The 21,821-nt window shown below is 49.2% G+C and overlaps 1 protein-coding gene across 1 annotated transcript; it reads right to left on the reverse strand.

The window, feature by feature from the left end:
* Positions 1-2,152: 2,152 nt before the first annotated feature.
* On the reverse strand, positions 2,153-19,454 carry LOC149320257 (paired mesoderm homeobox protein 2A-like). Its single transcript, XM_089508498.1, has 4 exons — positions 19,308-19,454; positions 19,121-19,223; positions 9,614-9,801; positions 2,153-2,608 (listed from the first exon to the last, which is right to left on the reverse strand). Exons 1-4 carry the CDS (start codon positions 19,452-19,454, stop codon positions 2,153-2,155), a joined length of 894 nt encoding a protein of 297 aa, XP_089364624.1.
* Positions 19,455-21,821: the final 2,367 nt, after the last annotated feature.

Genomic DNA, 21,821 nt, shown 5'->3' on the forward strand with positions numbered 1-21,821 from the left:
ACAGAGCCCTGGTTGCACAACATTGGTCATCAACCCAAGAGTGGTGCAAGGTGAAAATACTTGAGCATAGATTCGCACTGTTCCAAGCACCACGCAAGATCTCAGCCTGCATGTTTTCTCCTCGGCACCCGAGATAACTTTTTGTGGCTGCACAAGGCCAGATGTGTTGGTTCCAGATGTTCCTGGCCGATGCACCCATTTATCGAAAGCTTGGCCAGCTTCCTGTCCCTCTGCTCCCCATCCCCTTGACCGTGGCTCATACCTCACGGTCCCTTCAGGTTGAGTGGCTCTGGGTCAGTCGTCCAGTCCTCACCCTCCAAACCCAGTAGAATGAGCCAGAGGCATCCAAACACACTCACACCCACCCACCACCCAAACAAACAAACAAACCAAAAAACCCCATCTTTTCACATTTTGCAATAAGAGAAATCATACACATATTACCATCTAAAGAGGAGGAGGCCCAGCTGGATGGGGAGACGAAGCCTTGATCTCACGCGACCGGCCGGATTCGCCAGAGACAACTGGCCAGTTTAAAGGGCTCTTTTGCTATCCTTAGGCAGGTAATACTCCCTGTAATATTTACCACTGGCACATATGAGGATGATGGCAAGGAGGGCTTTGCTCAGAGGTCCTTCCCAACAGGGGCTTCCTCCAGTTTCCTCAGACAGCCTCCAATCGGCTCTGGACCAGAGGCACATGGCGAAGTGCATCTTGGAAAGAGAAATTGCCAAACTGGTTTGCCCTGGTGCTTTCCCCCAGATGGTTTCCAGTCACCTTTTTCATTTTTTGGCAGCTCCTGGAGATTTCACCACCAGGTTGATGGACAGTTGGCCAAAAATGGCAGCCATTTCAGGGGACAGGTCAGGCCCAATAGTTCCAGGTGGAATCAATGAAAGGGTTGAAACATGGTCTCCCATGCAATGATGTCTCCAACTTTCCTGCCTTGCAGTGCATGGCTGATCCTGGAAAGACAGACCATGGCCAAGGTGTGTGTCATCAGTAAAAGTCCAAAGGAAGCCCTGAAGTCTGGGAGGGAAGAAGATGGACCTTGGCTTGGAGGTGGTGGAGTGGAAGGAAGACTGGGATCTTGGCCGGGTGGTGTGCCCTCTGGTCTGTGTCCCACGTTCTCCTGTGCTTGCGTCCAGCCTGCTCCACCTCTCGCTCCAACACAATATCGCTAACAGTCCAAAGACTGATAGCCAGGGTACATCCTTGGCCAGTCCCCTGAACTTCAGATCCTCAGCACCTTCCCCAAAATGGAAATGTGGCACTTTCAAGGCAACATAGCTAGGAAGCAAATGGAGGCTTCGGGTCCCTGGCTTGCCCTCTAGCCCTTTGGGAAGCCACTGTTTCTCCCTTCTTATGGCCACAGATGACCTGACAGCAGACAACCGTAGTCCTTGGTGGCGGAATGGATGCTGGGGAAATAGCGGAAACCAGGACCCCTCCGGTCACCTCCTCTAATACAGCCATCTCAAAATGGCTACTTAAAATGGCAGTCTCGATCCAGTGCCAGGCCACGAGCCAGGGGCTGCTGATCCACAGTGAGCGTCCGAGAAAGAAAGAAAGATCTGGTACTAATATGGCACAATTAGGGCACTGGACCCTGGCACAAAGGGGGGAAGGAACTGACCATTTGTCACATTGGGCATCTTGGAAAGCCTTGATCTAAGCAAGGCAAGAGGTCAGCAGAGAGCAAAACCATTTCCTCACTGAGAATGGCATCCTTGCGTTGGCCTTTGTAGGGCATCTGCAGAAGAGGCCGCGAAGGGTGTTTTTGGAGACACCGACAGCTGCATTATTGAGAGCCCCTCTTTCACTCAGGTTTGGAAAGCGGAGACACATTGGGCCTAGTCTTTGATGGGTCTGGTGACCAAGGGAGGTCATGAGGAGGGACTTGGAGGGGTCAGTCTGGCGAGACACGGCTGAAAGTGGCCTGGCTAGAGCTAGAGATGTGGAGGAGGCGATGGCTAAGGTTCCCTTGAGTTTCAGCCACAAGAATAGCCGTTCCCAAAGGCTTGGTCCCATTGGGACAGCGGCAGGAGGGCAGAAGGTGGGTGAGAAAGGAGAAAGGAAGGGGGAAATATATTTTGGGGGGAAGCCCAATGGGGTCGGCCACCTTTGGGGACCCTGGCCCTTCCAGGGAGGGTTAGAAGAGGTTCGCCTTGAGTGGGTTTGGCTTCCTATGGAAAGAGGAGAGGACGCCGGAGAAGGGCCCTGGCATGGCTTCAGCTGGCTGCCAGGCCTTCAGGAGGTCAGCGGTGTTGGTGGCCCCGTTGCTGGTGCTGACCCCGGCCCACAGAGCCTGGTTCTTGAGGGCCTGGGCGGCGTGGCCGGGCCCCATGCCAGGCTGACCGGTGCCGGGGCTGGGGCTGAGGCTGCCCCCAGGACTGTTCAGGTTGCTGGCGGAGGGCAAGGAGGCCGTGCTGTCCGGCGTGGGGCTGCAGTTGGACTCCTTGGACTCGTCGTCCTCGGAGGAGGAACGCGGGTCGGCCTTCTTGTTGCCCGAGGAGGAACCGCTGCTGTTGGTGTTGCCATTTTGCCCCTTGGCATTGGCCGCCCGCTCTTGCTTGCGGAACTTGGCGCGACGGTTCTGGAACCAGACCTGGAGGAGAAGATGGAGAGATCAACAGTGAAAACACACATCCCACAAACACACACAGAGGCCCAGTCTCCTTTAGCCTGAATTCCAAAATCCAAAATATTCTCAAACCCAAAATATTCCCAAACCCCATCAGAGAGTGTCCCATTTTTGCTTTCTGATGGTTCAATGTACACAAATTTAGTTTCTTGCACAATTTATTTAAAATTTTGTGTATAAAATTAACTTTAGGCTCAGTGCACAAGGCCTAGATGAGACATAAATGAATTTCATGTTGAGACTTGGGTCTCATCTATAAGGTCTCTCCCTATGTACACTTGTCCCTCCATATTTGCTGGGGTGAGGAGCACAAGACCCCCACCGTGAATGTGGAAAACCCGCAAATAACAAAAACACTGTTTTTACTGGAGAGGACACCTCTCTAGGAATCTCTTTTAGGTCCTTCAGGGCAGCTCTGTGGTCAACTTCTGCCAGACACAGACCACAGAGTTGCGCCGGAGGAGCTACAAAGGCCTAGCGGAGTCTTCTCTCTAGGAATAATCTCTAGGTCCTCCAGGGCAACTCTGTGGCCAACGTCCGACAGACACTGACCACAGAAGAGCTGCACTACAAATGCCTAGCAGAGTCTTCTCTCTCTCTAGGAATCTCTAGGTCCTTCAGGACAATGTTTAGTTAAAGTTAACCATAGAGTTGCACTGGAGGACCTAGATATTCCTAGAGAGAATCTGTGAATCTGTGAACAGTCAAATCTGTGAATAATCAAATCCGCAGATATGGGGGGAATAATTGTCTAATTACTATATAGTATTTTATTTTCCATGACTTTTAGAATATATGCCATTGGCAGCTTATATGTTGCTTTGATGATTTCCATGAAGTGCCACGCAAATTTATGATGCTGTGTAAATAAGCACTCATCATCATCATCATCAATCATTATCATTATGATAATCAAAGACTTGGAAGGGTCTTCAAAAGGCATCCAACCCACTACCAGAGTAAAAATCCACCTCAAAAGTTTCCCCAAAAGATAAAGACCCCAAACCTTTAATAGTATCTGTGTTGGCCATATAGTAAATCCAATAACACCCAAACAATGACACCTTTATTGGATTGAATCTCCAAGTCCTCCAGTAAAACTCTATGGTCAACATCTGCCAGAAATTGATCATAAATGCACACTTGCAATTGAAGGTGACTAGCCTCTTCCCTTTCTTTCTCCTGTTTGCCTGATGAAGACGCAGCCAGTGTAATTGTGCATTTTGGTTGGCCCATTAAAGGTATCATCATTTGGATGTTATTGGACCCTAAACTTTGGTCCTCCAGATGTTTTCGACTTCATCTCCCAGAATCCTTAACTATTGTCCAGGCCAGCTGGGGTTTCTGGGAGCTGAAGTCCAAAAGATTTGCAGGACCAAATGAAGGAGAGAAGGCCACCTTCCGAGAGCGAGTCCTCTCCATTTCCAAATAGGTCTCTCTTTCCGGAGGTTAAATTCTCACAGTCGACAAGAAGGAGAAAAACATCAGCCCCCCAAATTTCTGAGGTTAATGTTCAAAGCGCCTCCTCAGAAGGAGGCCTTGGCGAATGTATGTCGGCCGAAGCTGTTGGGCTTTCTAGCTTTCTTTCTTTATAACAAAATATTAAAAATCCTGAACTCCGAGTTGCTTTTGATTTAACCAGATTTGAGTTCTGCAGATTCGTATTTCCCAGGCTGAAATCCACTGCTGTGTCAGTTAATTTACTTTTAGATTCCTCGTTAGACTTTGGAGAATATTTATCTCAGATGCTGTATCCTCCTTACATATGAAACCCAACCAGATTTCTCAACAGGTTCCTTTCATACTGGAGCAAGTAATCCTGGTCCCAGTTTGGTGCTGGACACAATGGGCAGGAGCTGTGATCGTTCCATTAATGCTTTCACTACTTTCTCATCTTAGATAATGCATGAGAGATTGTTAACCACTCTGCTGGGGTGTGTCTGTGTGTGTCTGTGTGTGTGTCTTTGCATATACATTCCTCCCTCCACATTTGCAGCTTTGACTTCTGCAGATTTGATTATTCACAGATTTTATTAATATATTCCCTCTAGGAATATCTAGGTCCTCCAGCGCAACTCTATGGTCAACGTTCACCAAAAGTTGCCCTGAAGGAACTAGAGATTATTCCTAGAGAGAAGACTCCGCTAGGCCTTTGTAACTCCTCCAGCGCAACTCTATGGTCTGTGTCTGGCAGAAGTTGACCACAGAGTTGCCCTGAAGGACCTAGAGATTATTCCTAGAGAGAAGACTCCGCTAGGCCTTTGTAGCTCCTCTGGCACAACTCTATGGTCTGTGTCTGGCAGAAGTTGACCACAGAGTTGCCCTGGAGGACCTAGAGATTATTCCTAGAGAGAAGACTCCGCTAGGCCTTTGTAACTCCTCCAGCGCAACTCTATGGTCTGTGTCTGGCAGAAGTTGACCACAGAGTTGCCCTGAAGGACCTAGAGATTATTCCTAGAGAGAAGACTCCGCTAGGCCTTTGTAGCTCCTCTGGCGCAACTCTATGGTCTGTGTCTGGCAGAAATTGACCACAGAGTTGCCCTGGAGGACCTAGAAATTATTCCTAGAGAGAAGACTCCGCTAGGCCTTGGTAGCTCCTCTGGCACAACTCTATGGTCTGTGTCTGGCAGAAGTTGACCACAGAGTTGCCCTGGAGGACCTAGAAATTATTCCTAGAGAGAAGACTCCACTAGGCCTTTGTAGCTCCTCCGGCGCAACTCTATGGTCTGTGTCTGGCAGAAATTGACCACAGAGTTGCCCTGGAGGACCTAGAAATTATTCCTAGAGAGAAGTCTCCGCTAGGCCTTGGTAGCTCCTCTGGTGCAACTCTACGGTCTGTGTCTGGCAGAAGTTGACCACAGAGTTGCCCTGGAGGACTTAGAAATTATTCCTCGAGAGAAGACTCCGCTAGGCCTTTGTAGCTCCTCCGGCGCAACTCTATGGTCTGTGTCTGGCAGAAGTTGACCACAGAGTTGGCCTGAAGGACCTAGAGATTATTCCTAGAGAGAAGACTCCGCTAGGCCTTTGTAGCTCCTCTGGCGCAACTCTATGGTCTGTGTCTGGCAGAAGTTGACTACAGAGTTGGCCTGAAGGACCTAGAGATTATTCCTAGAGAGAAGACTCCGCTAGGCCTTGGTAGCTCCTCTGGCACAACTCTATGGTCTGTGTCTGGCAGAAGTTGACCACAGAGTTGCCCTGGAGGACCTAGAAATTATTCCTAGAGAGAAGACTCCACTAGGCCTTTGTAGCTCCTCCGGCGCAACTCTATGGTCTGTGTCTGGCAGAAATTGACCACAGAGTTGCCCTGGAGGACCTAGAAATTATTCCTAGAGAGAAGACTCCGCTAGGCCTTGGTAGCTCCTCTGGTGCAACTCTACGGTCTGTGTCTGGCAGAAGTTGACTACAGAGTTGCCCTGGAGGACCTAGAGATTATTCCGAGAGAGAAGACTCCGCTAGGCCTTTGTAGCTCCTCCGGCGCAACTCTATGGTCTGTGTCTGGCAGAAGTTGACCACAGAGTTGGCCTGAAGGACCTAGAGATTATTCCTAGAGAGAAGACTCCGCTAGGCCTTTGTAGCTCCTCTGGCGCAACTCTATGGTCTGTGTCTGGCAGAAGTTGACTACAGAGTTGGCCTGAAGGACCTAGAGATTATTCCTAGAGAGAAGACTCCGCTAGGCCTTGGTAGCTCCTCTGGCACAACTCTATGGTCTGTGTCTGGCAGAAGTTGACCACAGAGTTGCCCTGGAGGACCTAGAAATTATTCCTAGAGAGAAGACTCCACTAGGCCTTTGTAGCTCCTCCGGCGCAACTCTATGGTCTGTGTCTGGCAGAAATTGACCACAGAGTTGCCCTGGAGGACCTAGAAATTATTCCTAGAGAGAAGACTCCGCTAGGCCTTGGTAGCTCCTCTGGTGCAACTCTACGGTCTGTGTCTGGCAGAAGTTGACCACAGAGTTGCCCTGGAGGACTTAGAAATTATTCCTCGAGAGAAGACTCCGCTAGGCTTTTGTAGCTCCTCCGGCGCAACTCTATGGTCTGTATCTGGTATTCCTAGAGAGGTGTCCTTTCCGGTAAAAACATGCTGTTTCTGTTATTTGAGGTTTCTTCATATTCACGGGGGTCTTTTGCCCCTAACCCTCGCGAATATGGAGGGACAAGTGTAGAGCTATACAACTATAAAAATGATAATACATCATTAGTCCAATTTATTAAAGAATATTAAACCACAGTCCAGAATGCTTTGGGAAATAAGAAATGTCTTTAGTTTGGATTTAAAACTATCTGAGGAAGTAATAATCCACAGGTGTTTGGGGAGGAGGTTCCAAGAATGATGGTCCTAGGAGAAGTGAGGGGGTTGGGGGGCATGGGGTCCTCTCTCACAGTCAGACACACAACTAGATGCACACCCAAGAGGCACACTCAGATGCACACCCAAGAGGCACACTCAAATGCTACCCAAGAGGCACACTCAGATGCGCACCCAAGAGGCACACTTAGACACACACTCAGATGCATACCCAAGAGGCATACTCAGATGCACACCCAAGAGGCACACTCAGATGCACACCCAAGAGGCACACTCAGATGCATACCCAAGAGGCACACTCAGATGCATACCCAAGAGGCACACTCAGATGCACACCCAAGAGGCACACTCAGATGCATACCCAAGAGGCACACTCAGATGCACACCCAAGACGCACACTCAGATGCACACCCAAGAGGCACACTCAAATGCATACCCAAGAGGCACACTCAAATGCATACCCAAGAGGCACACTCAGATGCATACCCAAGAGGCACACTCAGATGCACACCCAAGAGAAACACTCAGATGCACACCCAAGAGGCACACTCAGATGCACACCCAAGAGGCACACTCAGATGCATACCCAAGAGGCACACTCAAATGCATACCCAAGAGGCACACTCAGATGCACACCCAAGAGGCACACTCAGATGCATACCCAAGAGGCACACTCAGATGCACACCCAAGAGGCACACTCAAATGCATACCCAAGAGGCACACTCAGATGCACACCCAAGAGGCACACTCAGATGCATACCCAAGAGGCACACTCAGATGCACACCCAAGAGGCACACTCAAATGCATACCCAAGAGGCACACTCAAATGCATACCCAAGAGGCACACTCAAATGCATACCCAAGAGGCACACTCAGATGCATACCCAAGAGGCATACTCAGATGCACACCCAAGAGGCACACTCAGATGCACACCCAAGAGGCACACTCAGATGCACACCCAAGAGGCACACTCAGATGCATACCCAAGAGGCACACTCAAATGCATACCCAAGAGGCACACTCAGATGCACACCCAAGAGGCACACTCAGATGCATACCCAAGAGGCACACTCAGATGCACACCCAAGAGGCACACTCAGATGCATACCCAAGAGGCACACTCAGATGCACACCCAAGAGGCACACTCAAATGCATACCCAAGAGGCGCACTCAGATGCACACCCAAGAGGCACACTCAAATGCTACCCAAGAGGCACACTCAGATGCGCACCCAAGAGGCACACTTAGACACACACTCAGATGCATACCCAAGAGGCATACTCAGATGCACACCCAAGAGGCACACTCAGATGCACACCCAAGAGGCACACTCAGATGCACACCCAAGAGGCACACTCAGATGCATACCCAAGAGGCACACTCAGATGCACACCCAAGAGGCACACTCAAATGCTACCCAAGAGGCACACTCAGATGCGCACCCAAGAGGCACACTTAGACACACACTCAGATGCATACCCAAGAGGCATACTCAGATGCACACCCAAGAGGCACACTCAGATGCACACCCAAGAGGCACACTCAGATGCATACCCAAGAGGCACACTCAGATGCATACCCAAGAGGCACACTCAGATGCACACCCAAGAGGCACACTCAGATGCATACCCAAGAGGCACACTCAGATGCACACCCAAGAGGCACACTCAGATGCACACCCAAGAGGCACACTCAGATGCACACCCAAGAGGCACACTCAAATGCATACCCAAGAGGCACACTCAAATGCATACCCAAGAGGCACACTCAGATGCATACCCAAGAGGCACACTCAGATGCACACCCAAGAGGCGCACTCAGATGCACACCCAAGAGGCACACTCAGATGCACACCCAAGAGGCACACTCAGATGCATACCCAAGAGGCACACTCAAATGCATACCCAAGAGGCACACTCAGATGCACACCCAAGAGGCACACTCAGATGCATACCCAAGAGGCACACTCAGATGCACACCCAAGAGGCACACTCAAATGCATACCCAAGAGGCACACTCAGATGCACACCCAAGAGGCACACTCAGATGCATACCCAAGAGGCACACTCAGATGCACACCCAAGAGGCACACTCAAATGCATACCCAAGAGGCACACTCAAATGCATACCCAAGAGGCACACTCAAATGCATACCCAAGAGGCACACTCAGATGCATACCCAAGAGGCATACTCAGATGCACACCCAAGAGGCACACTCAGATGCACACCCAAGAGGCACACTCAGATGCACACCCAAGAGGCACACTCAGATGCATACCCAAGAGGCACACTCAGATGCACACCCAAGAGGCACACTCAGATGCACACCCAAGAGGCACACTCAGATGCATACCCAAGAGGCACACTCAGATGCACACCCAAGAGGCACACTCAGATGCATACCCAAGAGGCACACTCAGATGCACGCCCAAGAGGCACACTCAAATGCATACCCAAGAGGCGCACTCAGATGCACACCCAAGAGGCACACTCAAATGCTACCCAAGAGGCACACTCAGATGCACACCCAAGAGGCACACTCAAATGCTACCCAAGAGGCACACTCAGATGCGCACCCAAGAGGCACACTCAGATGCGCACCCAAGAGGCCCATCACCAGCAGAGAGCCACAGCCCTGCTCCCTGCCGCTGCTGCTCACCTGGACCCTGGCTTCGGTGAGGTCTATCTTGAGGGCCAGCTCCTCTCTGGTGTAGATGTCTGGGTAGTGAGTCTCTGCGAAGACCCTCTCCAGCTCCTTCAGCTGAGAACTGGTGAAGGTGGTCCGGATCCTGCGCTGCTTCCTTTTCTCGTTGATGGTGGAGGGATCCGAGAAGAACTTGTAGGGGACTGGGGGGGAGGGGGGTTGTTAAAAACAGAGAGAGAGAGAGAGAGAGGAGAAACAACGTTGGAGAGGGGAGCCTCTGGCATTGCACTGAGAAGGAAGAGGGGCCCCAGATATTTTGGCCAAGTGGCACATTCATCCCAACCAAGAACCTTTTGAGTGTATTTCTTTGCAACTGATTTGGAAGACCATCCTCTTCCCATCTTCACTACCCTGGATGGAGATGATCATGCAACAGCCTACCTTACAGGGTTGTTGGGAAGAATAAGTGAAATAATGTACATCAAGCACTTTCAGCGCTGCAATGAGGAGTATATTGGAAAAAGTCAAAGGGTTCTGTGCACCAGTCCTGAAAAGAGGAAGCTGAGAGGTCATCTTTGGCGTCCCATTCGGGATCAATAGACATCATGATAGCAATAGCAGGGACATTTCTATCCTGCTTATCAGTGCACCTAAGCACTCCCTAAGCGGCTTACAAAGTGTACGCTTCTTCTTCTTATTATTATTTATATAGCTCCGTACATTTTCTACGGCACTTTACATAACCAAGAAAACAAAACTGATAGATCTTTGACCATCCATCCTTTCCACCCCCATTACGAATCAATAGACATTATTATTATTATTATTATTATTATTATTATTATTATTGCACCGTACATTTCCCACGATGCTTTACATAACCATCTAAACAAGAATACAGTACACTTTGTACAATATTTTCAAAACTGGCATGCTCTCAGAGACCTGGGATTGCCAAGACATCTGAGAGTCCTGAGGAGGGATCTGAACTCAGGACAGAATAAGGAGAAACAGAATGGTTCCCAGTTGGGAAAGGACCCGTGTTTATCACCCTTCTTGTTCAACTTGTATGCAGAAAATATTGTAAGGAAAGCATGTTTGGACACAGAAGGAGGAGGAGTGAAACCAGGAGGAAGGAATAGCAACAGTCTGAGACACAGCCCCATCATACAATGCTAGTGGGAAAGACCATGGACTTGGCACAGTTCTCAGGGAAGGCCAAGGAGGAGCGCCCAAAGGCAGGCCTGCTCTTGGCCATGAAGAACAATGATGGAGGACCTGCATGGATTCAAATTAGACAGCGAGGAAAGGGAAAAAGATCAAGGCTTCCTGCAGCTGGGATCAAACATTGCCCAGGATGGAGACTTCAGCCAAGAGATAAGGAGAAGAAGACTAGGAATGGGGAGGACAGCCATGAAGAGCGAGAGAAGATCCTAAAGAGTAAAGACATGCTGGACAGATAAGAAAGAAGAGAGGAAGAGCATGAATTCCACCTTTGAGATGATCTGGGGCTGGAGGAGAGGGCTGAGGATCCCATGGATGGCCAAAGGGAGAAAGCAAGGGGTCCTGGAGCAGATCAAGCCAGGAATCTCCTTGGAAGAAGCCAAGAGGACCAAGCTGAACCCATCAGGAGAAGGCAGGGCTCCTTGGAGAAGACCATAGTAATGCTGGGAAAGGTAGAAGGCAGTGGAAAGAGAGGGAGACTGACTGCCAGATGGAGGGACTCAGCCAGGATCTACAAGACTTAAGCAGGGAAGTGGAGGACAGTGGAGGACAGCAAGGCTTGGAGGGGCCTCATCCATAGGGTTGCCATGACTCGAAGTCAACTCAAGGGCAGCTAGCATCAACAAACTATAAATCCCATACCTGAGCTGAGGATGGCCCAGTTCTAATGGGGAAGCAAAGGCGGACCGGTCACTTTCTTCTTCATCCAGCAATCCCTGCATTCACTCCTGTTCCCCAGTTAAGAGACTTTGGTTTAATGGGGGAAATCTCTGCTGCTCCCAGTTAAGGGCTGGGTCATGCACATCCACACAGATGCGGTTGGACTGCAGCTCCCAGCATCCTCTCTCTCCAGGGAATCATGATGGCAGGCCAAAGATGGGGCGAGGAAAGGTCTCCTTGAGATGCTAGGTTTCTGCCAGCAGAGATTTGGGGGAAATGTCTGGATTAAATGCCAGTGATGCCTTAGAGCCAACTGACCACTTCAGTGGAGATGGTTCATGTATTTAAATGGCTTTTAAGGACGACTTTCCATCAAAAGCAAAGGGTTGTAAACAAAAAAGAGGATTAAAACACTACTAGAAGAAAGCAGACAAGGAGCCCTGAGCCCCTTTTGGGGGAGATTTGGGGGTTCCTCTTCCCTCTGGGGAGCCAATGGTCAAGCAGAGAAACCTAGGCCTCGGGGAGGATGGAGCGGTCAAGGGAGGCCCCTGGCCCACTGGCCCTGGCCCTTCCATCAAGAGGGGAGCTGTCTGTCAAGATGACTGACAGGAGGGACAAGACTCCATCACAAGGTCCTGGTCTGGCCCCATTCTGCCATGCAAGAAGCCCACCCAGCCTCTACCCAAAGACCCTTGAAGGTGGAGAGCCCATCATCCTCTGGGGCAGTGGCTTTTCATGCCAACAACTCTCACAGTCAAGCTGTTCTTCCTAAGGTTTAGGAGGAGGAACCTTTTTTCTTGCAAGTGGAGCCCATCTTCACGCCAGTTCTAGTCTCTGGCGCAGCAGAAAAGCAGCTGGCTCCATCTTCTGTCTGATATCTCTCCAGAATATCTTTAAAGATGGCTATCATCCCCCTCTGGACAAATCTTGCCAAGAAAACCCCTTTATAGGGTCGCCATCAGTCAGAAAGGAATTAAAAGCACACAAAAACAACAACCAGCATGTTATCTTTCCGTCTTCCGAAGCCTCAACAGCCCCCTCTCCCGAAATCCTTCCTCCCAAGGCTTGTGCCAGACCTTTGGTCACCTGAGTTGTCCTTCTCTGGACATCTCCGTATCCCCCTTGAACTGTGGCGCCCAAACTGGACACAGGAGTCCAGATGGAGTCAGGCCAAAGCGCAAGAGATCTGCAGACCAGGATTGCCTTGGCCTTTTCGGCCGCTGCATCACAAGGTTGGCTCATCTCTAACTGTGTTCTCTTGCAAAGGCATCTTGCAGCACCTTTGACACCATAAATAAATGATGATGATGATGATGATGATGATCTGTTTCTGAGAGGAAGGCAGGCTAACCAGCTTCAAAACGGAGCTGAAGACCATCCTGTTCAGAGAAGCCTTCCCAGGCATTGCATAACTGTCACTTGCTATTTGATGTTCTTTTGGTGCCTGTTTATCGATCCATTTCCTGTATTGCTATGTATTTTATATCTATTATCCTACTAGAGAGGCCCCTTTCCCTTCTCCTTTTTGTGTTGCGTCTTTCTAGATTGTAAGCCTGAGGGCAGGGAACCGTCCACTTAAAAAGATTGTATGTACAGCGCTGTGTAAATTTACAGCGCTTTATAAATAAAGGTTAATAATAATAATAATAATAATAATAATAATAATAATAAAAATATACTGGGAGGAAAGTGGAATAATAATAATAATAATAATAATGATAATAATGTACTGGGAGGAAGTCATGATATACATCATCATCATCATTATTAATACCTTGCTTTCATCCCAAATTATTATTATTATTATTATTATTATTATTTAGACCGGATTAAATTGGCTCCGAATTATCCGGCGCATGAGCACTGCAGAAATAATCCACCGCTTTAACTGCCCTGAGCGAATGCTATGGAATCCTGGGATCTGTCCTTTGTTTTGGCACCAGATCTCTCTGACGGAGAAGGCTAAAAGTCTCGCGAAACTACAGTTCCCAGAGTTCCCTAGCATGGAGCCAGGGCAGTTAAAGCGGTGTCGAACTGGATTGTTTCTGGAGTGCGGATGCAGCCCAAAACTATTCCGGAGCCACAATGTGCATTTTATTCGTTGCCCGGACCCTTCAAATCCTGTTCCTCCAGAAGCTGTTTAGACGGAACCGGAATCAATCCGGTGCTGGGTTCGGATCCTCTCGCGCTCCAAACCCGCTTTCGTTCCTCGGGAAAGGAAGGGAAACTGGGCTTTTGGGAAAACGGAGTTGAGGAACGGGAGCGTTGCCCGTTAATAATAATTGTTAACTATATATATAATATGAGTATGTAATAACTAATTATTAATCAAATTATTAATTGTTATTGTTACTATTTAACAATATTATGTAATTGTTTAATTATTATTATTATTATTATTATTATTATTTATATAATCTGTGCGATGTAGTTTAATCCGTAAGAATTTAATTCTCTTTTAACGCTCACTATTTTAATCCCGTTGTTTCCCTTAAACTTTTAAGCTAAATCTATTGTATTTTAAACTAATTGTATTGTTCTTTTAAGCTTTTGGGTCCTTTTCTAAAACCGGGAAATAATAACAACAATAATGATAATAATAATAATAATAATAATAATAATGAGAGAATTAGAAGCCACAAAACGGGGGATACCTTTATTAGCCAACCAAAATGCACAAAATTCTGGGTTTTGTTTCGTGTTGTTTTGTTTTACCTTTTTTTAGTTGGTCTCGGAGGTAAAGTAACGTAAAGTAACGACGTTACCTTCACCCGGAACAACCAAAACGCACTGGGAAAACCCTGCAGTTCGTGCCTTTGGCCTGATCAATGAAGGCGAGTTACTGTTTCGTGGCTTCCTGCTCCTATTATTCCAGGATAACGGCATCCCTTTTTCGGGTGGATTTTGGGTGCTATTGGGTTTGCTTCGGATTAGAAACGGGGTTTAGGCTTCAATTCGGAGGACTGCGAGGCCGAGAGAGTGTGACTTTGCAGAGCGGAGCGGGGCCTTACTCCGGAGCAGACGCCGCCGGATGCAGTGATAAAGTCCCAGGGATCCAAAGCATGGAGCCCTCGAGGTTAAAGCGGTGTCAAACCGGATTAATTCTGCAGTGCGGACGCAGCCATCGCTTTGGGCGAATAGGCAAATGGGGGCAAATGGGGGGAAATGGGGGCAAATGGGGGGAAATGGGGGCAAATGGGGGGCGGAACTGAAGATTTCAAACATTTGGCTTTCGTTTTTTCACTACTTTCGGCGTTTCCCCTGAAGAAATCCGAGGAAGGAAGGAAGGAGAGAGAGAGAGAGAAAGAAAGAAATAAGGAAGGAAGGAAGGAGAGAAAGAAAGAAAGAAGGAAGGAAAGAGAAGAGAAAGAAAGAAATAAGGAAGGAAGGAAGGAAGGAAGGAAGGAGAGAGAAAGAAAGAAAGAAATAAGGAAGGAAGGAAGGAAGGAAGGAGAGAGAGAGAGAAAGAAAGAAAGAAGGAAGGAAGGAAGGAAGGAAGGAGAGAGAGAGAGAGAAAGAAATAAGGAAGGAAGGAGAGAGAGAGAGAGAAATAAGGAAGGAAGGAAGGAAGGAAGGAAGGAAGGAAGGAAGGAGAGAGAGAAAGAAAGAAAGAAAGAAAGAAAGAAAGAAATAAGGAAGGAAGGAAGGAAGGAGAGAGAGAGAGAGAAAGAAAGAAATAAGGAAGGAAGGAAGGAGAGAGAGAGAGAAATAAAGGAAGGAAGGAAGGAAGGAAGGAGAGAGAGAAAGAAAGAAAGAAAGAAATAAGGAAGGAAGGAAGGAAGGAAGGAAGGAAGGAAGGAGAGAGAGAGAGAGAGAAAGAAAGAAATAAGGAAGGAAGGAGAAAGAAAGAAAGAAAGAAAGAGAGAGAGAGAGAGAGAGAGAGAAAAGGGAAGGAAGAAAAGAAGGAAGAAGGAAGGAAGGAAGGAGAAAGAGAGAGAGATTGAGAGAGAGAGAGAAGGCAAGGCGAGCCATGGCTGCTGAAAGGGGAAAGGAGGACTGGTGGCCTGCTGGGCCTTGGCTCCGACGGAGGACTGCTCTCTCTCTCTCTTGCCAGTGTGATGATGTTTGTGTTTGTGTTTGTGTTTATGTTTACCTCTATTAGGCCGCCTTCCTCGCAGCAGAGAGAGAGACCTGGGAATGAATACTCCTCTCATTCAAGGGATCCTGCTTTCATGGAACACTTTCCTGTCTTTGTCATTGTTCTGATTCTAAACTTCTCGACACAGTTTTGCGGAAATGGCGGGGTAATTAATAAGAATAATAACAATAATAACGATAATAATAGTGGTTCGCGGAGCTGGCGGCCGGTTACTCGGGAGTAAGAAAGGCCTTTTAATAGGTTTTACTTCGGAGTAAAGGCGCGTTCTCTCTCTCTCTCTCTCTCTGGCTGTGTCCGCACTGCAGAGATAACCCACTTTGACGCCGCTTTAACTGCCATGGATCAATGCTATGGAATCCTGGGAGAGTTTTTAGAGCTCCGCTCTGGTGCCGCCACGAACTACAACTCCCAGGATCCCCTAGCATTGAGCCACGGGTGCAGCTCAAGCGGTGTCAAAGTGGGTTATCTCTGCAGTGCGGATTGCAGCCTGGGCTTCATTTATTCCGTTGTCAATCCGATTTTATAGTGGTTCTCGGGAGGGAGGAGGGTCGGGGGCTGTCGCTTTGTGGCTTTATACTTGTATGCATTTTATTGTTATTGTTTATGTTGTGACCCACCTTGATCCACCGGAAAAGGCGGGCTAAAATATTTATTGTTGTTGTTGTTGTTGTTATTATTATTTTCGACCAATAAATAATCGATGGGTTGGAAGACAAAATGGTGATTTTTTTAGAAGAAGCTTGAAATCAAGGCGATTTCCTTTCCTTTCTCTGCCGCCTTTCCGCCAGGAAGCGGCCCAGGCGGAGCCTCTTCCTGGAGGCGGGTTGGAATCTCTGATTGAATTGTATCTACAGCGCTTTGTCAACAAAGCACAACAACAACAACAACAACAACAACATCGACATTTAAAATCGCATAAGATATATACAGAATAACTATAATATAGAAACGTCGCATGAAATCTATCGTGAAATCAGGCTGAGGCCCCGCTCTCTTATTGCGGGATAGCAATCGGAAAAGAGTTTAAAACCACCTCCTTGAATCACCGAAGTCATTCTTTGATTGATTAATCCGACTAATTAATTTACTAATGAGCTTACAGTTGTGAACCGCCCGGAGGCGGCGTGAAGCGCCATAGAAATGAAGCCGCGATTGCGATGGCGAATTAAATCTAACCCCGCGTTAATTAATCCGGGTCTTTTCAGGGGTTCCGGAGAGAGGGTCCGGACCGGACTGACTCCTTCGGCTTCGGGGGCTGCGACCCAGATCCGGTTCCGCTCCGAATCCGTTTTGGGGATCTGCATGGAGCTTTTCTGGCCCAAATTCCCCCGAATTCCGTGGCTCCGGTTCGGAAGCCTCTTTGGGGATGCTGGGATTTGTGGTTTTGTGGGAGATCTAGACCCGAGAGCTAAACCATCTAATCAAGATCAACATAGACCCGGCTTGGAGAGCTCTCTCTTCCAGTTTTAAACTCGCCTTTGAGAGTTAATCTCTGTCCTAAGTATTGTAACATAAACGCTGCCTCGGAATGTAGCTTCGTGGCCTGTAGTTTCTGTCAGGGTTGTGTTTGAATTGCGTTGTAACTACGTTGTCACTTCCACTGTGTTGAAGGAACACAATTATTACTATCATTATCGTCATATATTCTGGGTGCGGAAATCATGCGGTTTGACGCCGCTTTTATCTGCCGCCCGGCCCCAGAGCCCCGGGGTTCGTACTCCGGTGGGAGGTCTAGTTTTCCCACCGAACATGCATTACTCCTGCCTTGCCTTATTCTCCGGCTGCTGCGTCGTTTCTAAGGGGCCGTCCTCTCCTTGACGCCGCTTTAACTGCCATTGACTCTGGGATTTGTAGTTCTTTTGCAACTCAAGAAGATCCTGCAAAACGACCAGAAATCCCAGGATTCCCCGGGAGGGAGGAGGCCGCGCCGCCTTCAAAGCGGCGTCAAAGCGCATCATTCCCGCGCCTTGCTTCCCTTTCTGTATTTGGAAGCCCCGCGAGAGAGAGAGAGGTTCCACTTCCAAAGCTCCGAAGGAGGGAAAGGACTTCTTCGGCTTCCTTGGTCGGAAGCCCGAGTTTGGAGGCTTCCTCCAGGGAGGGAAGGAAATGCAGCTGAAGCGATTCGGGAGAGGATTCACACAAGACACACCAGACACAACCCAGGCTGGGTAGGCTTCGCATAGAGACATCGGCAGCCATAGATAAGAAGGCCACACTGTCTGTCTCCATCCATCCATCCATCCATCCATCTGTGTAAATGCTTTTATATATATATATATATATATATATATATATATATATATATATTAAATAATTATTAGCTAAGAATGCCTATATATATCTATATCTCTATCTCGGCATTCTTAGCTAATCATTCTTTCCTGAAGAGTCCCCCGGCCACAGATGGAGTCCAGCGCCTCTTTGCCTCCTTTGTAACCCCGAGGCTTATTCTGTGATTATATGGGCTAAAGTAAGCAAAGGCGGTTTTCTTCAGCCAGGCTTTTCAGGGGTAGTCATCCTGGGGTGGCTCCTATTTGGGGTGTTTCTCCCATAGAGAATAACGGGGGGGGGGGGCGTTGGGGCTTTAATGTCTTTAAAGTGAGGCTTTAATTGTTCGTCTCAAGGAAGGGTTTCCTCGAGAGGCTCCGCTTCGGGACCCGAACAACTTCCCTTCGCTCTTCCGAGGGAGGGGTTGCCCCGCGGTTTTCAAGGAGAGAGAAAGCAAGGGAAGAAAGACCAATCAATAGCACTTCTTATACCTACAGAGATCTATCTATCTATCTATCTATCTATCTATCTATCTATCTATAGAGATAGATATATGCGCCGCCTCTCTCCTTCTTTTTCTGCATGTAAATCCATGGCAGGTATATATAGGATATATATATATATATGCGCTAAATTAAGGTTAGCACATATATATTTAGCTTCCGCTACATATGCATATACATACATACATATATATATATGTACGCTAAGCCAATAACAGTAACACACACACCTATATACATTATAGCCTGCGCAGGTTTTCCCAAACGGGTTTAGCATATATATATATATATATATATATATTGGCTTAGCGTACATATACATATATATATGTATGTATGTATATGCATATGTAGCGGAAGCTAAATATATATGTGCTAACCTTAATTTAGCGCATATATATACATATAGACACACACACATAAATATACTATGTATACATACAGTGTTTGATATGTGTGTATCTATATATATATAGCCTGCCTCTCTCTCTCTCTCTCTCTCTCTCTAGATGTATGTCTGGTAATGGTAATGTCTCATCTCTAGCTCTAATAGATAGCTCCTGGATCTTTCAACTGGGTTCCTGACACGTGTCTCTCTCTCTCTCTCTCTCTCTCTCTCTCTCTTTGGGGGGATCCGTGTGTCTTCGGCGGAGTCTTCAGAGACAACTCTCCCGATGTCAGCAGCCCCTTCCTTCCCCCTCAGGGCTCCGAATGGGCTCCAGGGCCTCTCCCTCCCTCCCTCCCTCCCTGGCTGGCTGTCTGACTTACCGGGGGCGGCGTAGGGCCCGGCCTGGGGCTGCTGGTGCTGGTGGTGGGGCTGGGGGTGCTGGGGGTGCTGGGGCTGGTGGTGCTGGTGGTGGAGCGGGTGGTGCTGCTCCCGGAGGACCGAGGGGGCCATGCCGGGGGCCCCTGATGCTGCTGCTGCTGCTCCGGAGGCGGCGGCGGCGGCGGCCACGGCGGCGGCGGCGGCGAAGGAGCCTCGAAGGGGCGAGTATTGGAAGCCGCCTTGGCTGCAGGAGGAGCCGAAGTCCGAGGCGTAGGCCGCCGAGGCCTCCATGGCCGCCATGCAGGAGTCGTACGAGTTCAGGTAGGAGTAGTCCATGGCCGAAGGCACCCAGCGGGAAGCCAGCAGAGGAGCCCTGGACGGCTCTCCCTTCTCCTGCCTTCCTTGCCTTCTGGAGGGAGGGGCTCTTCCATCCCTGACTCCCCTCCCCTCCCCCTCCCTGGCCCCGCCCCCTTTCGCCTCCCTCCCTCCCCCCCCCTCTCTCTCTCTCTCTCCCGGAGGGGATTCGAACTCAGCCCCGGAGTCTCCCAGGAGGAGGAGGAGGAGGAGGAGGGTCCGGGCCAAAGGGGGAGGCGGACCCGGGGCCACCTCCTCCTTCCCGGGAGGGCCTCTGTATCAATGACCTGGAAGACAGAATTGGGAGCATACTTATCAAATTTGCAGATGACACCAAATTAGGAGGAGTAGCTAATACTCCAGAGGACAGGATCAAGATTCAAAATGACCTGAATAGACTAGAAAGCTGGGCCAAAGCTAACAAAATGAAATTCAACACAGAGAAATGTAAGGTATTGCACTTAGGGCGGAAAAATAAAATGCACAGATATAGGATGGGTGACACCTGGCTGAATGAAACTACGTGTGAAAGGGATCTAGGAGTCCAAGTAGACCACAAGTTGAACATGAGTCAACAGTGTGATGCGGCAGCTAAAAAGGCCAATGCTATTTTAGGCTGCATCAATAGAAGTATAGTGTCTAGATCAAGGGAAGTAATAGTGCCATTGTATTCTGCTTTGGTCAGGCCCCACCTAGAATATTGTGTCCAGTTCTGGGTAACACAATTCAAAAAGGACACTGAGAAACTGGAGCCATGTGTCCAAAGGAGGGCAACTACAATGGTGAAGGGTCTGGAAACCATGAAGCCCTACAAGGAACGACTGAGGGAGCTGGGGATGTTTAGCCTGGAAAAGAGAAGGTTAAGAGGTGATATGAGAGCTCTGTTTAAATATTTGAAGGGATGGCATATTGAGGAGGGAGCAAGCTTGTTTTCTGCTGCTCCAGAGAACAGAACCCGAAGCAATGGATGCAAGCTGCAGGAAAAGAGATTCCAGCTCAACATTAGGAAGAACTTCCTGAGAGTCAGGGCTGTCCGACAGTAGAACAAAGTCCTTCCTCGGAGTGTAGTGGAGTCTCCCTCCTTGGAGGTCTTCAAACGGAGGCTGGATGGTCATCTGTCGGGAATGCTTTGATTGAGATTTCCTGCATGGCAGAAGAAGGGGGTTGGACTGGATCAGGGCCCTTCTTGGGGTCTCTTCCAACTCTATGATTCTATGATTCTCCTTTGCCTTCCTGCGGGGCTGCAGGGTCCCAGACTCAGAGACACTCCGCCGGCGCAGATAGAGCTAGATACAGATCTTGTTTCCCTCGGAGGCTGAGAGAGTGTGACTCCCTCCTGATGGCTCCCCTCCGGATCCCCTGGATCTGGAAAGACACGAAGAAGCGGCAGCGAGGGGAACGGGGCCAGGCAGTGGCCTCTTGGGAAGGACTCGCAGCCCAAACAGAGCTCAGGAACCCCGCTTTTCTTCGGCCAAGAGCCCCCAGAGATGGTTTGGCCACTCCCTTCCTCCCAAACAGAGCCTCCAGCGCCCGGTATTGGTTGGTGGCCTCCCCTCCAAGTCATGTCCAGGGCTGGCCCTGCTTAGCTTCCAAGAGCAGGTGGGAATCTGGTGCCTTTAGGGTAGATCGGGGTATTTGCCCCTTAGTGCTGAGCCCATGGATTCCGTAGGGTTTTCTTGGGCAAGGGATCTCTCCTGAAACAGAGCCTCCAGCACCTGGGACTCCTCCGTGGCCTCCCCTCCAAGTCATGTCCAGAGCTGGCCCCGCTTAGCTTCCAAACTCTGAGCAGACCTGAAGCCTTTGGAGGCGGAGATGCTGAGCCCAGGATGAGTTCCAGAGGCCGGGGATCTCCTCTCCAAGAAAAGAGAGCAACACAAACCCCGCAAACCCCCAAAGGAAAGGCCCCAAAGGCAGGGTGCTCCCTTGGACCCTTCCTCGCCCTTCCGGAGGGAAGCAGAGGCCTGTTAGGCCGGGGCTGGGGCTGGGGCTGGGGCTGGGGTTGGGGTTGTTGTCTGCCTCCGAGTGCCATCCTCAGGAGACCCTCATTTGTGTCTTTCTTTGAAAAACGATGGCCAGCTGCCCTGAGCCCCACTTTTGGGGGAAGGCAAATAAACACAGCAACAACCACAACAACCACAACAACCAGGTGCCTCGGCCAGATCTGTTCAGAGGGGCCTCAGAGTTGCCCATCTGCAGTCGCCGTAAATGCCCACTAGCGCCAGGGCGCCCAAGCTTGGTCCTTCAGACGCTTTTGGACTCCCGCTCCCAGAATCCCCGGCTGTTGGTCAATCTGGCTGGGGCTTCTGGGAGCTGAAGTCCAAAACACGCGGAGGACCGAGGTTTGGGAAC

This window comes from Sceloporus occidentalis, unplaced genomic scaffold, assembly GCF_023333645.1.
Source record: "Sceloporus occidentalis isolate IW3139 unplaced genomic scaffold, rSceOcc1.0.p SCAF_2, whole genome shotgun sequence".
Taxonomy (NCBI): Eukaryota; Metazoa; Chordata; class Lepidosauria; order Squamata; family Phrynosomatidae; genus Sceloporus; species Sceloporus occidentalis.